A 21,742-nucleotide genomic window follows, 5' to 3' on the forward strand; every position below is an offset into this window, starting at 1 on the left:
AATTTGGGGGGCATTCAAAAAGTACGTTTGTAGATTTTCACCAATTTTTAAACCCTCTCCCCCACCCTCTGTTCGTCAGCGTTTGTTTCGAAGTAACCCACCCCCCCTCCAGTACGTTCGTTTATTATCTCTAACATTTTTTACCCCCACTCCAATTTTGAAAGTTTCAATTTTACACTTAAAATAAAAAATTATTTTCTCGAGTTTATAAAATCGTCTTGAAGATAATTATTGGAAAAATAAAGGTGAATATTTTCTCACACTTGATATAGATAATAAAATTGGTCAGTCTTTCGAATAATAGAACACCAATTATAACAATCAAGACTTGACCCCTCCCCCTGTCCGCTTTCTGGCTGACCCTCCCCCATTCGGTGACGAACGTACTTTTTGAATGCCCCCCCTTCAAATTTTCTGACAGCATTAAAGTAACAGAATACAATATTAATATATACCTGTTGAAAGGTGGATGCATTAATTGAAATGTCTTCTTTTTCAAGCTGATTTGTATTTGTAATATTTAATTATTATGTTTATTTGATTTGAATTTTTAGTTAACTCTGAAAAAAAAGAAAAAGGTTTGTTAAAGTTGTCAAAAACTATAATAGTGTACCAAAAGAGGAATGGTTCCAATTTCGAAATCACAAGCAATTAATCTGAACCTTTTCAAGAAAAGTCAGCTAATACTTGAGATAACGGAATTAAATAGCAGAAAACGGCTAAATACTAATTATGAAATCTCAATATACATCTTTTACATAGTATCAGCATAAGATAATTAGTAGAAATATATACAAGAAAGTATGCAATAAGAATAAAATTTGCTTCTTAAATAATCTTCTAAAATTTATTAAAAATGTAAGGAATAAATATTTTTCATGCTAAAGATACCCCTGATCCCTTGTCCCCAAATCCCTTGTCCCCAAATCCCTTGTCCCAAGATCCCTTGAAAAGAAAATTTGATTTAACAAGAGTTAGTTTTGGCTGACAAAATACTTCACTTTTGGGCGAGTTTTCAGGATTTTTAGTATTTAAATTTCATATGTAGCTTTTGGTTTTATTATTAGTCCTACTCATTGGTGCTGCTGAGAAAAAAAATTAGTCTGTTTCATGAGGATTCACAAAATCAATTAAAAACAGCTTATTTGTTGTGAGTTTCTTCACATTCGTTAGCGGTTTCACACAAGCTTTCTTCTCGACAATGTCAGCAAGTTCAATGACTTTGAAATTTTTTGTTCTATAAAAGATGAAGAAAATTTTTTTAAAGAACCATTTCCTGAAATTGAACTTTGATACTGAAATAGTGATATGGATCTACATCAAAAGTTATATCAAATACTTTTAAGACTGTTGATACTAATACTAATTTAGTTGGAGGTTTCATAACTAAGAAATCCTACAAGTTTTGATTCTTTGGTCAGCCCTAAATGTTTTCCTATTTAAAAAATATCATTAACCCCGTTTATGAAATACCTGTTGTAAGACTTAATGTGTTCAAGAGTTATCTTTCTACCACCCAAACTTCCAGAAAAATCACTTTTAATTTGTTTCAACAAGGAGACAATGACAAATACACCATCATTTTGATTTACCTAAAAGTAAAATTAAGAAACAACATTAAAGTATTTGATACATTAAATGATTTGAAAAGAATTGATCTAGTAAATTTTAATCCCTGCCCTTATAATAAAAAAGTTGGTTACTTTAAGGAAGGTCTGTATCAATCCAGCTTGATTAATACCATCTGTTTTGAAAATGATAGCTGCATTTGACCTTCTTGGTGATCGTTTATAGCCAAGGGATTTAAATATCACTCCATTATGTTTCAACTTATGGAATTCAGTAAGATTTGATCTGAAAGTAAATGATTGAAATCGAATGAAAAGAAAAGAAGCATATGGTTGTCGATGAATATTGATCAGACTCAAAGTTGAAATTAGTATTTCAAAGCTTGCTCATTCTCCTTTGAAATTTTGGCTTTCTTAGATGCATGTTTGATCATTTTTGCATCTAGGCAAGGGGTTTTTTGATTCACACTCTCACAATTTCATTTGACTAGGAATTAATTGGTTTGCCACTCTTTACTGAATTAGGAGGGTATAATTCATACTTATTGTTGGCCTTTACAAAGTTTACAATCTGCTTTTGTGTCAAGAAATTTTCTGGATCAAAATTTTTGAATGGCCCATACATCTGAAGAGATTGCTTTTCTGAATGGCTTTTACTGTAAATGGAAAGGAAAAACATATTTTTGTTAAACTACTTAGAAGGTGTTATTACATTTACAAATGAAACTTACAGCATTTAATTTCCACAAATTAAGCATAAATTTTCAGATATGAAAAAAAAAATTCCTCACCCATCTCTTTTGACAAGCTTGTTGTATAGCGATTTCTCTGCAGAGCCATCTAACATCTTTGATGCATGAATTGGTAATTTTTGTGCAGCAGAGATAGCTTTAGTTACCTGGGATTGAGGATAAAATAATCAGGCAATCATTCATTAAAAAAAAAAGAAAAATAATTGAGACAGTCAGATGCAGTCAAAATTTAAAAAAATCCACTTTGAGTGAAAATTCCATACCTGTTCTTCAACCTTGCGGGTTCCATGGAAATGATACTTAAAATCGCCATTCCAATCTTCATAGCAAAAACCAGACATTGATGCCCAGAGTGGCCCATGGTTCCTTACATTGTCTGCATAATGCACTAGATTGTGAAAATTGGCCTTACTTTCTTCCAAACCTAGGAAAAAGAATAAGAGTAAATGGACTACCATAGGGACTACTATGTAGGTAAGTTTAAGAGTTTCTTTTTAAGTCTAATATTATGTCTCAGGTGCAGTATAGTTACACTTAAAATAATGCCCTATTATTTAAAATAAAACAGTCTTTACCATAAAGTTTATCTGTTTGAAATACGAATACTTTTAAATCTTCCTCAGCAGATTCAATTTCATTTTGTGTTATTGATAGCTTTTGTAAAGTATATATCCCTTTGACAAGGAATAGAAAATGACTAAAATAGAAGAGACACGCATTATCAATAAATACCATTCTTGAAATTCTCATGAAGTAAATTAATTTAATTATTTAGTACCGATAAAATGTAATTGGAAATCAAACAATTCAAAGGCCTTTTTAGCTTTCATATAGAATGTCTGCCCCCTGGATTTGAGTCACTGTAATTAAATCCTTTACCATTAATTTTTACACCCCTTTTCGCAAAGAAAGGGTTCAAAATTGCTTATTTTTGGGAACGCTGCACAAAATCTAAATCAAAAGACAAGTTTTAGAAGACAAAGAAACCTTTGAAAGTTCCTCAACCTTCTAACCATAGTGACATCACTATTATAGTTTTGAAGAGGAGTCAATTTAAAAATCTATACTTTTTTGAATAGACTGTATACCTGTAAAATGGTTCAAGCAGAAAACCAAGCATAATAACTGGTCCATAATAATATAGCCAATTACGAAATTCGTTTGCTGAATTTGAAAAAATAACAAAAATTAAATTATTGAATTTCTTTAAGGTAATTCTGCTGTATTAGCCTCCTTTTCAAAAATTCTCCACCCATTTTGATTCCAACCCCCTACTTATTAAGTTTTCAGATTTTTTCCAAACCCCGGCTATTAGGTACACAAGAGTAAGGCTCAAGGAAATCTATTATTAATATTATAATAATTATTATTAATATTTTATAAATAAACAACATTTGAACCTTTCAAAATATCACATGTTATAGGGTAGTACAATCATCAAAGAGGAGCTCAAATTATAAATAATCTTATCGTATAATTGAATAAAGGATAATAAACATAAAAATTTATTGAACATAAAAAGGATTGTCGTTAAAGGAATTATACGGTGTTATATACACCCGACTCGTCTGAAACTGATGTCAGCAAAATTTTAATAAAAGAATCCTTTCAAATTTGTAAATAAAAGGAAGAAAAAAATCTTGCTCCACATTTTTCTTTATTCATTACAAAAGATTCTATTTATTTCAATCTGCTGAATCAACATACATTATAACTATGTAAAAGGTCAATGGCTTTAAAGTGTTCTTTCAGTGTTGAAATAAGGTGAAATTGACATGTAAGAATTAATATTCGACAAAACCTCTAAAGCCCAAAGAAAGTAATTATCTGGTATTAAATTGATAACCTTTAAAGTAATTTCGATGTTTTACAATGCTTCTTGGCTGCCTAGATAATTCATCTGGTGGTGTCATTGCGAGATAAACAGAATCGAGTGTTTTCAAAACCTTTCCAAGGTACCATGCATTTTTATGGTTTTCAGTGTCAAACCACAAGCCTAGAAGTCTTCTAAAAATAATAAAATAAGAGAATTTAAGCTTCATTATGGGAAAGACCCCTCCAACCCCTTATGCCATCCCAACCTGAATTTTAAAAATTCCCTTATTTCAAAGGTAAACTACGTTTTCAAAAATAAAGTCATCTTTATACATATGCTTCAAAGCAAACTCTCCCATCTATTTTAGCCAAATTGTTAGGTTGCATATATTTTAAGATCTGAAATGTTTAACTTGATATTACTCAGTTCAAATAACCAAAATAAAAATAAACATCAAATTACAATACATTACATACATCCTGTATGAAAGGAGTGAAAGAACTACTATACTTTGTTACACCCAGAAAAGCTCCATGCATGGTATCAAAAGGTACTCCCCAGATAATATCATAATATGTAAGTTCACCCAATACAGACAAGCCTCGAATACCGTTTACCTGAAAAGGAAAAAAGCTTTCATTAAAAGTGTAAACCATTAAATTTTCACAAACAAGTAGATTTTCATACTACATGAAATCTTAAATCTTGCTTTATAACAATTTTTAGAAATATCTATAACCTATATCGTTCTGATGTGATTATTCATAAAATTACGTTTTGATAAACATGATTACCACTAAATTGTTTTCCAATGATACCATTGCTTGTGCAATTGTTTTTTCTTTTGTCCGCTTTGATGGTAATTCCATTGTTTTCATAGGAAAAACAATTGTCGAGGTTTTGACATATTTAGTCCCTTTTAATTTCATTATGGGTTCTCCCTCGATTTCACAGCAACTGCACCCATAGTATCCATTAAACTGAACGGTTTCTTGGACTAGACATTTTGCTTTAATATAAGAAGAGATTGGATTAATATTATTTGAATGAACTTTGATTAAAGATAAATACAAATACAAATCACCCCTTGCTAGTTTTAATAATAATTTTCTTTTTTAATTTTCTTCCTTTTGTCTTTTTTGTGCACGTTAAATACTTGAGTATTAGTGTAATAAATAAGTCTGGGTACATTGAGCTCCTATCAGGGCAAATTACTATGCTTTAGTTACAAGAGTATCTTATCAATTTATTTATTTCAATTGAAAAAAAACATACCGGGGAGATCAAACAATGAGCTAAGCAACAGAACTTTGTAACATTTTTGTTCTCCATTGTAAGTAAATTGGATACCTTAGGTATAGAAAAATGCATAAAAATAGTGTGAAAAGTTTTTCTGGCAGGTTTTGCTTATTGAAGCTTATGAAAAAGTTATGTCACAAAATCTAAATTTTTATTTTCGAGGAAAAGCTTTTAAAAGAATCCCAGAAACAAGAATGCATGGTTAGCTCAGTTGGTTAGGCGTGCGCCTTACAATACAAGGGTGATTTTTTCCAACTCCTAGTGGGACTTTGGAAATGGAAATAAAACAAGAAGCCTAGCGGCGTGAAGGCCCAGCCCGATGAAAAAAATTAAAAACTTGAAACTGATTAAAGGTATCAAAAGTAGAGAGAGATGAGAGGTCGAAAGATAAAGATAGGTTGGAGTGAGACCCTCACTTGATTAACAAGGGTGCCAGTGGTAAAACTTCAAATAAATTCTAGAGCACAATATAACCTATTATAATGTCATCTGACGTCAATTCAATGATCTCAACCGAACGTTTGTTAAACCTGATGAAGACCTCCACGAAGGAGGTCGAAATATTGTTTCTTAAATTTATATTATGAAGAATGACCATTAAAACGTAATGAAAAGAATATAACCTAGTAAAACATATAAAAATGTCGGTGGTCTTTTGTTCACTTATTTACTAAATACGATTAAATTCCGAATTTTTAAGAAAGTCATTTTTATGAAATTTAGGCAAATTCGGTCAAACAGCATGTTCCAATCTTTTGTTACTTTTACTTAATTACCACTAGCCATAGCTTTGAAGCAAAGTTGCAAAATATCAAAAGAAAAAAACTCGACAAAAATCTTTTTTCAAACTTTGCTGACGTCAGCACAATTCAGCAAAAACAATCACCCTGCACAATGCTGACGTCAGTTAATTCGAAAGAAAAACCTCTTCAAAACTTTCCTTCTGATGGCTTGCAGTTTTAATCCAAATTTCATTTGCCCAAACTTGGGAAGATAGCTCCTAACTGTGATTATCATATTATAAAAGCCTTTCATTTATATGCAACTTGATTTGTGCGACTTGATGAGGTAAGAAAAGTAGACCAGAAAACAGTTTTTTCCAAGTTTTGGTAAAAAGTTGAAGTACGTACTCAATCAAAATAATTAGTTAGGCGGTCATTTCCAAGGCAACACACCATTGTCTAGGCATTAATACACAGCTGAACAACTATCTTTGCCAGTTTATCAGATAAAAGCAGCGGAAGGATCCCGAATAAGTGCCAGGAAAGTTCTGTTGTTGTAAGGCACCAGGTTATCATGTCGTTAATTTATTACGTAATATTTTTGTCGAACGTGACAGTCTGTAGTAATTAGTTATATTCAATAGGGCCATTAGTAAAAAATAGTTTGGTTCCCGTCACCCCAACTTTGAAAAAGTGGGTCGGTCGGGGTTAAAAAATTTATGCTCAAAAATATCATGCGACTCAGTATCTTCATCCGCCAGGTTGTTTTAAAAGCCCTTCTCTAAAAATTAAGCCCCAGGTTCTTATAGCCAGAGTGGTTCCATTTGGTCTAAAAAATGAAAATCGGGAAAAAATCCATACAAAGCTGGATTTCGGATTAAATTTGGATGGAAATCCGCTCAAACGCCGCTCGCTACATCGCTCAGAGTTTGTAATGGCGGAGGTTGATGATGACATTCGAGCAGCGCCAAAACCGCTTCCTGTCCCTTCGACTCCTTTTACTTAAAAAAAAATAGGGTCGGTCGGGTGTGATGGGAACCAAGCTATTTTTTACGAACGGCCTAGACCATTGTGATTGCCTAAAAACGACTATTGGAAATTGTATCATCTTTCAGTAATGTTTTGTAGAAATCCACTGGTTTGCCATAAATCAATTTGAATATTCATCCAAAAAAAGTTATCTCAATAAAAACCATAGTTGGTATCTTGAAAAATGGAATCGCCCCAACATAAAAAATTGTCCAGCACAGTTCAGTTGTCCAAAGTTGTCAAATTGTCAAAATCCAGTAATGGCTTCCATCATTCAAATTGAAACGACAACAAAATGTGTTAATTTTAAATAAATCCTGCGTCCTGCAACACTAAAAACCCATCACCGATCTCTAACTCTATCCAATCACACCACATACTTTACAACCAAATTTGATAAACTATTTCATGATTTGTATTTGTAATCTACTGTAACTCCATCTTTATTTGTTTTTGATATCAAAGCCATTTACTAAAAATAAAGTCTTTTAAAAAACAAGAAAGAAAAAAGACAGCAATACTATTGAGGTAGAATTTTATGTTTATGAAATTATCACTCATAAAACTTCATGAAAACTTGAGCAAAGACAAGAAGATTTGGCAAAATGTTTGAAAAAAGGTTTACAAAGCAAATTCACTACAAATTTTGTTCGATTTGAAAGTCTCTTGACCAAATATATTTAAAGAAAATGGTCTAGAAAGTCTAAAGCCTACTCTCGCTTCGACCGCCATCTTGTTTTGTTTTTGTGCAAACGTTGTTTGTTTACGGAGCGCGAAATCAGAGAATATATCTTTCATAGTCAGTATCCGACTTTGGCGAGCTCTTTGCTTTTAAGACGCCAAAATTAAGAAGTGTGGTACTGGTTTTAAGCGCCGTTTCTACCAAAACAGACCCGGACAGACACACGTACGAACAGAACGTTGCAAATGAAAGGCCCACTCGCTTAGCGCTGGGCCAAAAAAGGTATCCTTAAGTGTGGGACATGCCGTACCCTCCATTCGCTTAAGTACCCCCCGGAGATTTATGGCAGGTCAAACATTGTCATTACCTTGAAAGTACCATTGCTTTAACATTTCAACTAAAGGACGCAAGAAACTCCTCATGTAAGGTTTTTCCTCTCCAAACCAGATCCCAACCAAAACACGGAACTTTTTCAATTTCCTGAATGATCAGAATTGAAATTCAACAATGTGAAATATTCCAAAATATTGTTTGACAAATTTGATGAAGCTATATTTTATACAAAATATAGCAACAAATAATTAACTAAAATTTGCTATGGTCCTACAATCATGGTCCAAATATATGGGAATTTTGGTTATTTCCTTGTTTTTTGAAATTTGAAGTTTGGGAGAGAAAGTTGGTTTTGGGCTATCTGTTAAATGTAATCAAATATTTCAATTTGGGTGGGGTTTATAGACTTCCAGGCTATTTTTGTTAAAACTCTACCTTTCCTTTTGAACTTTGGTGGGAATTTCCTTTTTTCTCAAATATTACTACCTTAAAAATTGGAGACCTTTTCATAATCTCGATTTTCCTTTATTTAAATATAGTGATCAAGACAAAACAAGCATGAGATTATTTCATTCCAAACAAGCGAGAAGGTTTACGGTGTTGAGTTTGTCTTTAATTAATGTTTAACCTAATCGACTCAGCCAATTTTCTTCCTATTCAAATTTCCCGACAGTTCCTGAAGAAGTGTTTTAAAATGTATTTGTTGAAAATCAGAGTATTTACCTTAATGCAGGAGGAAGTTCATTGATTCTTAGATAGATGGGCCATACTGAGTAATTACATGAATTGAACATCTTCACTCCATCTGAATTCATCTGCAATGTGATGGTATTACTTCCAATGATTCCTGATTCCAGTAGGTCTTGATAGACCTTTCCATCACAATAATCTCTCAGCACATTGTCAACCTTTTTCATGGGTGCTTTAAATCCTTCTTGGAAATGTGGCCCTAAAAATCAAATTATATTTTGTCAGTTGAGTGCTATGTATGCTAAGAAAGGATAACAACTTTAAATCGAGAGACACTGGTCAACCTAGCAACAAATTTTCAGCCTAGCTCTCACTGTGATTGGGCAAATGATGAATTGAAATCAAACCTTGTGTCTTGACTAAGGGAGTGGTCAGAAAGTATCTACTAGGGGGTGGGATTTCAGAGGGGGGTTCGAAAATTGTTTTGAGGGTTTAGTTCGGGGGTTCCAAAATATTTTCAATCGAAAAGGGGGGGTACGAAATATTGAAATATTTTTGGCCATCTCAAGAGATATCTCAGAAGGTCAAGTTTCATGGTTTCATGGTTTCACATCTAAAGATTTGCATTTTTTTCGGCCTCAGATATTACTCCTGTTATATTAAGATATTGTATATATATGCAAAGAAAAAATTTACTTTTAATTCCATATGATTCAGACATTTGAATGCCTCATTTCTGGGCAAAATCGGTCCGAAAAAGAGCTATGTTTGAAGGAAATCAGAATGAAAAAATGCCCAGTAAAAATAATGGAAGACAATAAGGCAAACTTTCTTGGCTGATTTTTGGCCTCCTGTTGGAAATTTTAGCAGTTTATATTTCCTAGCTTTTTTGTGATAAATTTTTCAAACATTACACGCTTTTTCTTTTATAAGAATAACTTCTATAAGAATATCAGGGTGACATTTCGGGTTTAAAACAATAGGCCTATTGTTTAGAACAATAGAAAAATAAGAATAATGCTCACCCTCAACCAAAGTACACTATTCTTATAAAAAAAAAAGCGTGTACCCAATTTGGAGCTGAGCTGCTAAAGTTGAATAAAAAAATACTTACTTTTTAATATACCTTTCAGTTCTTCTTCAACATTTGAATATATAAAATGTCTTGTCTTGGAATCTTTACAGTGTTTACATGTTTCATTTTTGTTGATAATTTGTTTGCAATTTTCACAAAAATAGTGCTTTTGGAATTCATCTTTTATGTTTAAACTTCTGTAAAGTGAATTGACAGTTGTAGGGAAGTTGTTAGGCTTGGGAAGATGGAGCTTTGTTAAAGCTAACAAATCTTTTAGTGCTGATTTACTCAGATGGTGTCTCTCTGCAAAAGCCAGGTGAAGCATCAGCGAATCTTCCAAAGAAAGATTGACATTTCGTGCAACATCAGTCTTTTTATTGTTTTTCAGAAACGAAAAAAATTCATCCTCATCATCTTCATTATCATCTTCAGTATCATTGTCTTGACTTTCATTCCCAGATTGTTGGTCCTCATCAGAGAAGTGAGTTTGTAACATCTCTGTAATGATAAAAGATAAAACAACAATATTTATTATTTGACAATAATTATTTTGTACCAGGAAGTCGGGTAACTTGCATCAGTGGAGAGGCCCCCCCAGCGGTTTGCGTGATGGCGTGATTGGGACTTTTTTCTTGGGTGATTAGAGATTTTTTTTGGCGTGATGGCGTGATGAAGAATTTGGCGTGATGCGTGATAGGGCAAAAATTTGAGGCATGATGCGTGATTTGGGCTATTTTTCGCTATTTTTTGCTTTACGCAAATTCCAATAAAAGTTTTGGCCCGAGAATTCTCGTGCCATGTCGAGGGTCGTACTCTACCATTTTGTTTTGATTTAGCTTCGTATTTTAATGACCAGACAGGTCATTCATTTAAGGGATATGCAAGTTTCCCTCCACTGATGCAAGTACCCAACTTCGTGGTATTTGATAACCACCATTTCACAAAAACTTCTAAGTCATTAATTTCAATGCGAACGGGAAATTATGAAATACACAAATTCTATTTTGCACCGAGTAGGCTTTTTAAACGAAATAAATTAGTGGCAAAACGATGGACGTTTGACGTCACTTGTGCGCAAGTTACACACTCCCCATCCAGTCTGGGAAATCCTCTCAATTGCACGATTATCAAAGCGCGCCGTAAGCGTGCAATTGCACGGTTATCAAAATGGCAGAATTTTTATAGAAGCTTATCGAAATTGTTCTGAAACGGGCGGTAAGCGTTAAGCAAGATTGACGGGTGACGGCTTTTGCGGTAAGCGTGACTTTAAAATTTCCTATATTTTTGACACGTAATTCCTTCCGAAAGCTCTGTTGAATTTCAAAAGCCTAGGGCAGTTTTACTCAAAATTTATCGTAGAAGAAGATTCCGTAAAAATGGATTGCCCGTTAAACCATGCCTTCGCCCGAATTAGAGAATTCTGAACCCCTTGAAATCCCTAAGCAATTTCAACCGGGGCGGGAGCGGGCGTAAATTATAACCATGCAATTGCGCGCTTACGCCCTCGGAACATAAGCGTGCAATTGAGAGGATTTCCCAGACTGCCATCTCTTTCTTGAGAAGACCACAAAAGACAAGGATGGTATATAAACTCGACCAACCTGACGGTGGTAGTTCTGTTCTAAAACAGTCATTCAGATTGTATGGTGGTATGGATGAGTGAGAATCAAAATTCTGGCTCTGGAAAGTATCATTGTTTCCTTTTTCTTGATTGATCGATTGATCACAGCCATCTATAACTGCAGTAACAGTAGAAACTGGAGAACTAGAGTGTTTATCATTCAGTTCTAGTAAAGGTGTGATGTTTGCTGTCTCAATATTATTCCTGTTAGTTGTTAACTCCATTGAATGATTTGAAAATGACAAGTCGTAATTTTCTTGCGCTTGGTCTTGGAGGAGATTGGTTTCTTCGTACGCTGCATCGTTATTAGCATTCAAAGTGTTATTTAAGATAGGACCAGTGATTGTCTCAGGTTCATTCAATGTGTTAACTAGATTGACAGCATCTGTGGTAGCTAGATTTGAAGTGTTATTGTAGATGGGAAAAACAACATTTGTAGCAGGTTGATGATTCGACAAAAATGCCTGGAAAATCGGATTGCTGTCAGACAAGCATGTATCTGGAACTTCTATTCTCTTTCTTTTAACCATTTCTAATCATTTAAGGAAGAACACTCAAAAAATTTCAACTTGGGTCTAGCCCAAAGCACAACCATAGGGCATAGCCACAACTCCACTGGCAGCTCCACTGCTCACTCCAAGATCGCAACTTCCCATTACTTTTGCTACCATTATGAATATTTTGATGTTTTGATAATCCTCTTCCCGAGTGCTCTTGTTTTGGGGACAGCATCGTTTCAAAACGGCAGTTTTTCTCTTGCGATGGAGAGCAACTAGTTCCAATCCTTTTTCGCAAGCACGAAATTCCCGCCAAATTCATCATCTTCTCCTCAACCTCACGACAGCTTGACAAATTGATCTGGTCATAATCTGCTGTAAACTTTTTCATAGCTTATTCAACTTTTAATAACCATTATGCTTGTGGCAAAGAGAATTCGAACGGCTAAGCAGATAAATGATTTCGAAGGTAAGTTAAGCAATCTATTATAGATATATATGTGAAGAAATAAGAATTTCTGTCCAACTATATTCACTCAGGAGATTTGGGTGGCAGAGCAGCATATGCATTTCATCCTTATTAGGACTCGCAGCACTGCATACCCTGGCTGGCTAGATCGATTTAGCCAGCATCTCTAAACCACAAAATCACTTGTGGTTCAAACTGAGAGAAATACTCTTAGGTGCCAAATAAACGGTCCCCCCCGCTTGTTAATTTTTCGAAAATTTTCCAACCCCCCCGGACCTTATTAGGACCCCCCCGTTTATTAATTTTAAAGAATATTTTCACTTGGCTAAAAGAAGTCCCCTTATTTTGCTCCAAAAAGCCTGATTTTAGCCTATATTTACCTTATTTTTGGGTTTTCATAAGTACAATTTCCAACCCCCCCCGGCAATTAGGTCCCCCCCCGTTTATTGAAATTTCAAAAATTTTCCAACCCCCCCGTTTATTCGAGCCCCCCCGTTTATTTGGCACCTAAGAGTAGCTAGTGGAGAGAAAACTGGAGGCCCTGATCAGTCGGGTGTTTAAGATAAAAACTGCAGTTATTGCTCTTTTCGGAAATTATTGCCGAAAACGGCAATTTTTTTAACGATGAAATGCTGAATCAGCAAAATGTGTTGTCCTTTTAAGGGAAAAGATGTCAGAGGTGTTTGAAAATAGTAAAATTGCATTGAGAAAAAGGTTTTTCCGATTTTTAAAAGTGATTTTTTCAATTTTTCGTTGCTCAATAACATGAAAAGTTCTAAAATAATAAGTTAAAAGATCCTGCATCGTTGCCGAAACACAGCCAGAAAGAGATAACAAACCCCCGTTGTAAATTTGTTTACACATGACTCGATTTTGCTATCTGCATTTCCAACAAAAACCAGTTGAAAACAAAACTAAACGAGGCACAGCGGGCCTTCTTATTGCGAGGGTGTCAAATACCACGTTTTCAATAATAAAATCAACTTTTATTTGCAAAAATGGCAATAATTGCCGAAAACGGCAGTTTTCATTTATTTACTTTTTTATTTTTCTGCTGATTCAGCATTTCATCGTTAAAGAAATTGCCGTTTTCGGCAATAATTTGCCGAAAAGAGCAATAATTGCAGTTCTTATCTTAACACCCGACTGCTGATGTCCTCTACTGGAGTTGGAGATATATAGCTTTATTCTGAACCTGTTAAGCCTTTTGGCAGATTGTGGGTAGTTCACTAAGTATTCACTTTGTGTCCAACCCCTATAAAGCTTGTGAAGATGGAAAATTTCTTCTGCTCTGGGAGCTTTGTCGTTGTCTTTTAAATGTTTTTTCTTTTTTATAGAATCTGGTATTGTCATTAAGGTCAAGTTTGATGATGGTTTTATTTCAGAAAAGGACTCACTTTCCCTCAAATTTACAACAACAAATAATATTGATTCCGTTCCCAAAGATGCTAGCAGTAAAGCTTTTGGACAAATTGTAAGCAAGCAACTACAGTCAACTACTCCAACTTGGGACGAGTGGTAGCAACATGGGACTTGTTGATATATCTTGTCTGTATTTTTACTTACTGTTAAATCACTTTGACAACAAATTTGTTTTGATATCTCCACCAAGTCTATCAATCATACTTCTTTGCTCCTGTTAGAGAGTGCACAGACGATTTAAAAGCCTACTCAGTGGGAAAGAGAAATCATGTATTTTTTAATACGCGGTTCATTAAACTCAAATCAAATGACTTTGAGGTCTCGGTGAAATGGTGGTGGAATGGCTGTCCCATGTAGTTTCAGATAGTCCCAAGTTGAAGCAGTTGACGGTAGCTATGTCTCAAACTTTTTTTATAATTCATGGCCTAGAGTTTTAATTTTTTCATCAGCCCATCCCTAATTTAATTCAGAATATTAACCCTTTTGAAGCAATATGAGTTCGATTAGTTCAGTCAGTAAAAAGTTTGATTAGTTCAATGATATTAAATCCTAATATCTTTCCTTTCCTTGCTGTCCCTTGCAAAATCCTTATTTTGGCACTCGACTACCATTTCAACAGTTTCCAGATTATTGTATATTTAAATTGTACTTTAATCATTTGATTGGTAAGACAAGTTTGATTGATTGGGTCTGCTTTTAAAGCTAATCTGTAAACTATCATAACATTTAATCCTTTTATTTTAATTCTCAGGAAATTCCAGATGGTCGTCTAGTTCCTGCTGATGAACTTGAATCAGGGCTTAATGGTTTTGCCTTATATGAAGGGAAATTTTATATGTGCACCATATTGAATGTACGCAGTGGCAACAAAAGAAGTAATCAAACTCTTTTTTCATTTCATATCCATACAGCTTGTCCTAAAGAAGCGCTCAGTTTCCATATATTGCAGTGTACTAGATTTGAGATTTTTTGCAGAACTAAATTTTGCAGATTTTTGATTATTGGCAAAAATTACAGCCATTTGTAAACTATTTAATCGTTGTTTTACTAGCTTGAAAAGTTTTAGGGATAAAGTTAATATGCGATACGGGGCAAAATTGGGTCTGAGTACAGACAACACAAATGCGCAAGCAAAACCTTAACCAGTGTTTGTGATGACAAGAACTGTCTACTCATATATAGTTGCAGTTTTCACATAGCATTTTTATATAATACTCATTGATGCCCTTAAAAGACATGTCACCACAACAAAGAAATTTGCAAAATTTAAAAGTGCTCCATAGTGGAGTTCCATCATGTTTGAGGTTAGCATATAATTTAGCCCCAGTTTTCTGGTTAAATTCAAAATTTATTTTGTAATTGAACTATGTTTTTCTTCCATAGAGAGTGATTCAGTGATGACCATTCCATCCAAATCAAAAAGTCCAAAAACAAAAAAATCTAAGAAAGGTTTGTCTGATCTGATGTAAATTTGTTTATGACATTTGGGTCTAAATATAACCTCTTGGCTTTAGGGTGTGAGCTTTTTTCTTCATTTTTTACATTCAAAATCTTGCCTTGATTTCCTTGTACTCATTACAATAGAGATATCAATTCTGGTGAGGACTATTGTTAAAAGGTCAAATTTTTCCAGAAAAATCTCTATTGAAAAATAATCTACACTGGAAAATCTATCCTTTCCAATAAATAATTCTTGTTTCACAGATCCAGAAAAGGTAACTGGAAAAGATGATGAAAATGAGGAAGGTTAGTTTGGGATTGGAATTTTTTTTCTAATTTCAATATGATGTCAGCCAAAAAGTTACCTTATGAGAAGAAATTTGGGTGATTTATTATAGATTTTTAAGTTGGACGAGAAGTGTTTTTGGGAAACCACCCACTTTTGTTGAATATTTTAGCTGAAAAAGGAGGAAAAAATTGTTTCTAGAAGAAATACAGACTAAAATGAAAAAAAAGAAAGAGCAAGAATTGATTTTGGCAAAATAGATGCATTTTTTTGACAATTGACATTTTTGACAGTTGTCCAGGATGACTTTTGATTCGGGTAAAAATTACAGCCATTGCGTTTTTTTATCATTGTTTTCTTGCTTGAGCCTTCAGTTAATTTTGTAATTGAATTATGTTTTCCTCCCATAGAGAATGATTTGGTGATGAGCATTTCATCCAAGAAACCGAATAAGTCAAGTCCAAAAACAACAAAGTCTAAGAAAGGTTTGTTTGATCTGATGTGTAATTATTTATGAGATTTGGGTGTAAGTAATTAGTCCATCATAAGCTGTAAACTAAAATGAAAAACTTTTTTTTCTATAAGAACAATATACAACCTCCTGTCTCTAGGGAGAGCTTTTTTTATTTTTGGACCTACCTCCGGGTACCCCGGTGGAGGTCCTTTAAATTAACCCATGTCCGTCCGTCCGTTCGTTCGTTCGTCTGTTGCCAGCTTTTCTCAGGATTGGCTCATTAGTTTTTTCTGATTTTTGGCATAAAGATGCAAAATGGCAATGCCCAAAATGTGACGGAGCCCGATTTTCGAAAAAAAAAATTTTCCGGCCGAAAATACCGGAAATATGCCGGAAAAACTGGTTTTTTGGCATTTTCTCGAGATTTTATCATTAGTTTTTTCTGATTTTTTGCTCAAAGATGCGTATTAACAATGCCCAAAACATGGCCGAGTCCAATTTTTGAGAAAAAATTTTTTTCGGTCGAAAATGCCGGAAATATGCCGGAAATCGCCGTTTTTCTGGATTTTCATTGGATTTTTATCTTATAATTGGTTGTTTTTTCATTCAAAAACATTATTAATAGCAATGCCCACCATCAAGCATGTTTCGATTTTCAAAAAAATTAATTTTTGAAGCCGGAACTATTCAAAAATCGCCGGAACAACCTATTTTCGCCGGAAAGACAGTATTTCGGAAATATGCTGGTAAAACCAGTTTTTTGACATTATCTCGAATTTAATTTTTAAAATTGAAATTTTTTGCAGAAAGATGCGTATTCGCAATGCTCAAAACATGACCGAGTTTACTTTTTGCGAAAAATTCTTGCCGTTAATCGCAGTTTTTGCAGATTTTCATTTGGCTTTTTCCTTATTTCTTTGTTTTTTCACACAAAAACATTATTGATAACAAATCCCACCATTAAGCATGATTCAATTGTCAATAAAACTGATTTTTGCAACCGGAACTTTCTATTTCTATTTTCCCTACTCCCCTTCCCTCTTCCCCCATCAACAATCAATGATAAGATTTAATGTGAAAGTTATGCATTTTTGCAAAGCGCTATATCGTCTGACTGATTGTTTTCATTTTTCTCCTTATTGCCTTATTATCTAGCTTTCATCATCAGGTAGGTCCATTCAGCATGTTGCTTGTTTATGTTATCATTGTCTCAAAATCTAGGCCTGATTTTCTTTTAGAAGTCAACTTGTGAGGAATATTGTGAAAAGGTCAAATTTTCCATAAATTTCTAAAAATCTCCATAACGGTTAAAAAATAAATTCATACTGGAATATTTATCCACTCCAATAAATAATTCTTGTTTCACAGCTCAAGAAAAGAAGTTAACTGAAAAGGATGACAAAAATGAAGAAGGTTAGCCTGGGGTTGCGATTTTTTTCTAATTTCAATAGAACTTCAGGCAAAAAGTTATATATCCCTAATGAAAAAACTCTGTCTACGAAAAACTATGTCTCTTGACTGCAAAAAAAATAGTTCAGGAATTTTGAATGCTACATGATCAACATGAAGTGAATTTGTGCCCCATGAGGTAGCTTTGAAATATACGCAAAAATTGTGATTTTTCATTTTTCATCTTATTGTTAATATTGTTATTATTGAAAATCTTGACAGGGAAATCCGCATTTCACCAAAAATTCACTCTTTTTCAGCTTTACGTCTAGAAGCTGAATTAAAGCAGAAAAAGAAAGAAGATCTGAAATTACGACTTGATATGCAAACTCAAGAAAAACTCAAGGCAATAAGGTAAAATAAATATACAAATGTAGACTGATCAGCCAGAAACTCTGCATTTTTGCACTTGGAATCACCCATTGCGCCATCGTGAGAAAATTATGCGCTACATTTTCTTCTTTTTTCAGCCAAGTGACAGGACCCATTGCTACACCTACCAAAAATGCCACTATTCCAATGTATGTCCCTGGAGGTAATGTATTTTCAATTCTTTGCAAAAATAATGTTTTCCAAATGTATTTATATGGAATTGTCAAAACTACTTGATTAAAAAAGACGTAGGTACTGTATGGACAAAAAAAGTAGTAAAAAGTTAGTTACAGTGTGTGATATATAGATTAATCTTTTTTAGGTAGTCCCTTGGCCATGCGCCACTTTCAATCTGGATTCCAAAGTATGCTTTCTGACACCTGTGGGGATTGCACCTTAAAAGAGGTTAAAATCCTGAAATATGAAGAAGAAATGAGATCATGTAATTATCATATATTTTTTTTTTGTCGCATCAACTACAAATGGTTATAATGGGGCCATCCAGATAATATATGCATTGAAGGGGAGAGAGGGTCAGCAAAAGCATATACATCTAATGTAAAAATGACATTAATTCTAATGTTTTCTATATACAAGCAGGATAGGGGCTCAAATATTTGTGTGTACTAAACAGAGAACCCTTATTTTTAGTTTAATTATAAAATGATCAGTAGACATTTTTACTATTTTCATTTTTATCTATTATCATTTTAAAGTGCGCAATGGTTTAGAAATTACAAGGCAAGAGAATATAATCCGTAAGTCTTGTCATATTTTGTTTTAAAAGCCAAAGTTTTTCCCATGATTAGGAAATTAGAGAGGCAGAGAGACAATTGAAAACTGAAAAAAGTGTGGGTATAATTGAAAGTTAATTCTTGTTGATGGAAACTTGAAAGTAGTTTACTATTTTTACAGCAAAAATTAGTTTTTCTTAAGATATCAGTGCAATTAGAAATTCAAAATTTTAAAAATGTTTTACTATTTGATTATGTTGTCGCTTTCTCTTTAGTACACAGAAAGATTGAAGACATGACAAAAAGCATTGAGGCACAAAATGTATGTTTGCTAGAATAAAGTATCAGTTAGGTGATAAAGTTTATATTTGAGAATAAAAGTCTAAAATTCAAAAGTTTATGATGCTAGGAGTCTTCTCTGTAAACCTTTAAAGAAAAATCAGAATTTAAGAAATAATATATTCAGAAGAATAGTCGTTTGAACATTTTTCACAAAGCAGATAGAGATATGATAAGGGGATACTTTAACTTTCTCTCTTTCTCTCTCTATTTTCCTACATGCTATACCTTTTATCTTGATTTACAGAATATTATCCGTGAATTACAATCAAGACCGCCACCAAACGAAACAAACGAATCGACTGAGGTGCCAGATGATTTTGACGAGTCTGTGACAGAGAATGTTAGTGTTGCTTTTTCATATTTTTTCTGTGCAAATCCTATTTTAAGGTTTTGAGGTTATGATTAAAATTCTGAAAATATGGGAGTGCCGATCTCTTATAATTGTTTTTCTTCATTTTTCTCGTTCTTTCTTGTTTTTACTTGTTTGCCGTTCTTTCATCATTTTCATATACAACTCTTACTTGGTGCTCTCAAATTGGAGCTTACAACCATTCTTGTTACATTTTTATTATAATTGTCTTATTCTTTTTCTCAGGGAGAAGACAAACATGAATTGGTCCGAAGTACCAAGGTCTTTGTTAACACGGAAACAATGACAAAGGCACATTTAATGCCACTTGCTGGGGATGTCATCCCATATCTATTGCGACGGTTAGTCAATCAGTTTGAGTCTAGAAAAAAATTCAGAGAGAAAAATATCCATCATTCCCAATGAATTTTCAAACTTTTCTTTATGATCAAAATTTTTTAATGAGCTTGGGCCTCAAAATGACCCCAAGATATACAAAAAAAGAAAGCAATCATAAGAATTTCTAAATATAATAAGTGGTATTTTTGGCATTTGGCATCAAAAAGCATATCTGAGGTATTTCAATGCAAGATTTGATATATTGGGGGATCCTTTTATCCATCACACATGTTTGAAATAGTTACTTCAGGTTTTTTGTATATATTTCAGACTATTTTCACTACAAAGACTGGCAGGTGCCTCCCTCCTTGAACCAAAGGAGGGGTCAAAACGAATCAAGAAAAATGGACTGAAGCCATTGCCAGAAAACATTCTGGTAGCTATAAGAGGTAAAATTTGTTTTCCTTTTGAAAAAATATAAGATTATAAGTTTTTGAAAAGTTTTTTTTTTTTCCATACAGTGAAATGGCTTACAATTCTATCGTGGAAGTATAATTATACTGATAAAGGATTTTAAGATATTTGACTTACATTTTTCTAGCATTTGTTATCAGCAATAAACTTAGACCCAAGAAGGTCTACCTAAAGAAGAAAAAGAAAAGTAATGGCGAAGGAGAGGTTGAAGTAGAGGAAGAAGAGGATAAGGAGATCAAGACGGATAAAAAGGGGGGGAAGTATATCATTAATCTGGTTAAGCCAGACAATAGTTCCTGTAATCAATACATCAGGAGAACATTTTATTCGGCTTGCCGTTATGCAGGCAACCCTAACCTGGTCTGGCCTGATAAGAAAGAGGATGGTAGGATGTGATTTTTTGGGAATCTTGTATTGGATACATTAAAGGAAGAAATTTTGGTGGGAATTTAATTTGGCGGATAGCTGAAAAAGTTTTTTCAGAGGGAATTTAATTTGGCGGAACGGTACTGAAATTAATTTTGGCGGCAATTTAATTTGGCAGACTATGAGTATGAAGGTTCAAAATCAGTGTGAAAATGTTGAAAATATGCCCATTTAGGGCCTAAATAGTGAAAATCAAACGAAATATGAGAACTCAATTAGGTGGATAGTTGAAAAAGGGAACCTAATTCAGCAAAAACAGCCAAATCCACCAAATTTTCTTCCCACCAAAATTTCTTCCTTTAATGTATCTCATGGTAATATTTTTGATAACGCACAGTTTTGTTGATTTAATAACATTTGAATCATTTCCAATGGGTAAATTTAAACTTTTTTACCATCTTTATGAAAAAAGTGATTGTGAACAGTTGTGAAAGGATTTGAGAGATAGAGCAAAATTCTGATTTCTTTTGCTGTAGATATTGCTTTAACATTTATCATAGATTATTTTAATTTTAATTTCACCTTCAAACTTATGTAAATTTTCTGATTTCAGTTTTGTAAAAAAAAATTGACAAATAAGACTAACTTGTCTCATTTTTTATTACTTATACAGTACAGTTCCTATAGTATGAAATTTAAGCACTGAAATCATGCCCTAATGTTCAGCTCTGCAAGTTTTATCTTACAAAAGTGAAAGACTCATGTTTGCCTAATGCAGCCTAACGAGCAAAAATTAATAGCACAATGTTTGAGGTAATCTGCTTGAGCACAAAGAGGTATAAAAATTTTTTTCTATACTCAAAACTCTATTCTTTAGAGGGAAAGGCATAACTTTGTAATTACAAACATTGAACAAATTTACTCTTAAGATCTTTTACCCCTTAACATTTATTATTCTATTTCTAGACAATAAAACAAAAAGTATTAGTATAAAATTAATTGAAAATGTTAAAAGTGTAGTCTGGTACTGGTTGTAATGGTGATCTGTTGCTGACTCCTGTATCAAGTCAATGAAGAGTCACGTTTTTCCACATCGGTAAGTTTTTCTCTTCTGGTTATTCAAGTGATAATAGGCAAAACTGGTGGGAAAATGAAATTTAAC

General features: G+C 33.5%; 2 protein-coding genes across 4 annotated transcripts; one reads left to right on the top strand and one right to left on the bottom strand.

Moving 5' to 3' along the window:
* Window positions 1–730: 730 nt before the first annotated feature.
* On the bottom strand, window positions 731–12,239 carry LOC136808633 (uncharacterized). 2 transcript variants are annotated; one of them, XM_067065176.1, is made up of 16 exons: window positions 11,568–12,239; window positions 10,006–10,464; window positions 8,925–9,150; window positions 8,236–8,348; window positions 5,412–5,486; window positions 4,931–5,145; window positions 4,647–4,753; window positions 4,167–4,327; window positions 3,409–3,484; window positions 2,896–3,017; window positions 2,584–2,744; window positions 2,360–2,466; window positions 2,111–2,224; window positions 1,704–1,854; window positions 1,474–1,592; window positions 731–1,237 (listed from the first exon to the last, which is right to left on the bottom strand). In XM_067065176.1, exons 1-16 carry the CDS (start codon window positions 12,115–12,117, stop codon window positions 1,099–1,101), a joined length of 2,895 nt encoding a protein of 964 aa, XP_066921277.1. In that variant the 5' UTR covers window positions 12,118–12,239; the 3' UTR covers window positions 731–1,098. The 2 variants fall into 2 exon arrangements, with proteins under 2 accessions (XP_066921277.1, XP_066921278.1); XM_067065177.1 differs by lacking the exons at window positions 731–1,237; window positions 1,704–1,854.
* Window positions 12,240–12,413: 174 nt separating this feature from the next.
* Window positions 12,414–21,221, top strand: LOC136808634 (DNA ligase 1-like). Of its 2 annotated transcripts, XM_067065178.1 has the most exons (16): window positions 12,414–12,553; window positions 13,891–14,027; window positions 14,727–14,850; window positions 15,359–15,424; window positions 15,680–15,721; window positions 16,112–16,186; window positions 17,524–17,568; window positions 17,865–17,958; window positions 18,075–18,139; window positions 18,299–18,418; window positions 18,693–18,734; window positions 18,986–19,032; window positions 19,297–19,392; window positions 19,648–19,763; window positions 20,071–20,189; window positions 20,342–21,221. In XM_067065178.1, exons 1-16 carry the CDS (start codon window positions 12,502–12,504, stop codon window positions 20,608–20,610), a joined length of 1,509 nt encoding a protein of 502 aa, XP_066921279.1. In that variant the 5' UTR covers window positions 12,414–12,501; the 3' UTR covers window positions 20,611–21,221. The 2 variants fall into 2 exon arrangements, with proteins under 2 accessions (XP_066921279.1, XP_066921280.1); XM_067065179.1 differs by lacking the exon at window positions 16,112–16,186 and having other exon boundaries at window positions 12,415–12,553.
* The last annotated feature ends 521 nt before the right edge of the window (window positions 21,222–21,742 follow it).

The sequence above is a fragment of the Clytia hemisphaerica genome, unplaced genomic scaffold (assembly GCF_902728285.1).
Source record: "Clytia hemisphaerica strain Z4C2 unplaced genomic scaffold, Clytia hemisphaerica genome assembly, whole genome shotgun sequence".
Lineage (NCBI taxonomy): Eukaryota > Metazoa > Cnidaria > Hydrozoa > Leptothecata > Clytiidae > Clytia > Clytia hemisphaerica.

What these genes read in the sequence shown, in the direction of transcription:
- LOC136808634 (XM_067065178.1), top strand. Translation starts at nt 12,502, where the DNA reads ATGCTTGTGGCAAAGAGAATTCGAACGGCTAAGCAGATAAATGATTTC. An exon ending in AACAAAAAAATCTAAGAAAG is followed by an intron (nt 15,425 to 15,679) that starts GTTTGTCTGATC and finishes CTTGTTTCACAG; the next exon opens with ATCCAGAAAAGGTAACTGGA. An exon ending in CATTCTGGTAGCTATAAGAG is followed by an intron (nt 20,190 to 20,341) that starts GTAAAATTTGTT and finishes ACATTTTTCTAG; the next exon opens with CATTTGTTATCAGCAATAAA.
- LOC136808633 (XM_067065176.1), bottom strand. Translation starts at nt 12,117, where the DNA reads ATGGTTAAAAGAAAGAGAATAGAAGTTCCAGATACATGCTTGTCTGAC. An exon ending in AACAGAACTACCACCGTCAG is followed by an intron (nt 10,465 to 11,567) that starts GTTGGTCGAGTT and finishes TTATCATTACAG; the next exon opens with AGATGTTACAAACTCACTTC. An exon ending in TGATACAGACCTTCCTTAAA is followed by an intron (nt 1,593 to 1,703) that starts GTAACCAACTTT and finishes TTTTACTTTTAG; the next exon opens with GTAAATCAAAATGATGGTGT.